The 1027-nt window shown below is 64.0% G+C and overlaps 2 protein-coding genes across 11 annotated transcripts in view; one reads left to right on the forward strand and one right to left on the reverse strand.

Annotated features, from left to right (window-relative positions):
- The window catches only part of ZNF207 (zinc finger protein 207), a 37568-nt gene that overhangs the window by 20099 nt on the left and 16442 nt on the right, over positions 1-1027 (forward strand). The window lies entirely within an intron of this gene.
- The window catches only part of CUNH17orf75 (chromosome unknown C17orf75 homolog), an 8794-nt gene that overhangs the window by 6755 nt on the left and 1012 nt on the right, over positions 1-1027 (reverse strand). The window contains exon 2 of the mRNA XM_009287727.1: positions 71-298. Coding sequence (XP_009286002.1) covers positions 71-298 — 228 coding nt within the window. The remainder of the gene's footprint in view (positions 1-70; positions 299-1027) is intronic.

The following is a 1027-nucleotide window of genomic DNA, read 5'->3' on the forward strand; positions in this document are numbered from 1 at the left end:
CCCGCCGCTCTCCGCCCCGGAGGCAGGGCAGGGCGGCGGGAGGGCGGGCGTACCGCCGGGGCTGCGCTACAGCTTCTCTCCCCCGCCCCGAGTGGGTTTACCCACGCCCGCGGGCAGGCCGCGCCTGGTCCCCGGCAGCTGGGAGGGGCGTGACTTGGCCGAGGATTCACGGCGAGGCAGCTTCCAAGGGCTTGAACCGCTCAAGGTGCGACAGGCCACATCCTCACCCGAACTAGAGCTGTACCGGATAAAGCTGAAATAGCTCTCGTGGCTGCAACGCCTCTGTTTACGAAACTTACTGAAAAACGCAGTAGAGATGATATAGTACCTGCATCGGTACAGATAACCCTTCAAAAGCTGCTCGCTGATTCAATGGCAGGACCCACTCAAGCCACATTTGACAGGATTAGCCGTACCGCCTGTTTTTAAAAAGCCTACTCTGCTTCTGAAATATTTTTTTCTCTCTTAAAACAGCACGTTAGCTCAGCCTCCTGACGGGCAGTTCTCGCAGACGAGCCCTGCGGGCCGGGGAGCAGTTCTCCCCCCCCCGGCCTGCGGTAGGGCCACTGCAGGAAGCCGGCAGGTCTCCTGGGGAGCCACGGGGATGCTCAGGGGGCTGACGCAGAAACACCAAACACCGCAGAAACACCACCCCACGGGATGTAACAGAGGGACCAGCCCCCGGCCAGGCACGGGGAGCCCGGCGGGAGGCGAGGGCTCAACGCGTCGCAGTGCTGCGCAGTGCTCTTGGCGGGCCGTGCTCCCCCAACGCCCCTCCCCGCCAGGAGCCAGCTACGCAGGCAGAGGCGACCACCACCAAACCACCGCGCAGAGCGGCCTGTTTAAGAGACACCGGCTCCTTGCCCAGCCTGACTCCGTAGGGAAAAAACAGCTTCTCCTTGACGTTAAACACGGAGACGGGAAACACAACCAGGCGGCTCAGGCTCACTCACCCCCCCCTCCCAGCCGCCCCACGACAGCGGCTGGAAGAAAATGGCGGCGGGGGGGCCCCGCGCGGCGCGACGCG

This window comes from Aptenodytes forsteri, unplaced genomic scaffold (assembly GCF_000699145.1).
Source record: "Aptenodytes forsteri isolate BGI_AS27 unplaced genomic scaffold, ASM69914v1 Scaffold153, whole genome shotgun sequence".
Lineage (NCBI taxonomy): Eukaryota > Metazoa > Chordata > Aves > Sphenisciformes > Spheniscidae > Aptenodytes > Aptenodytes forsteri.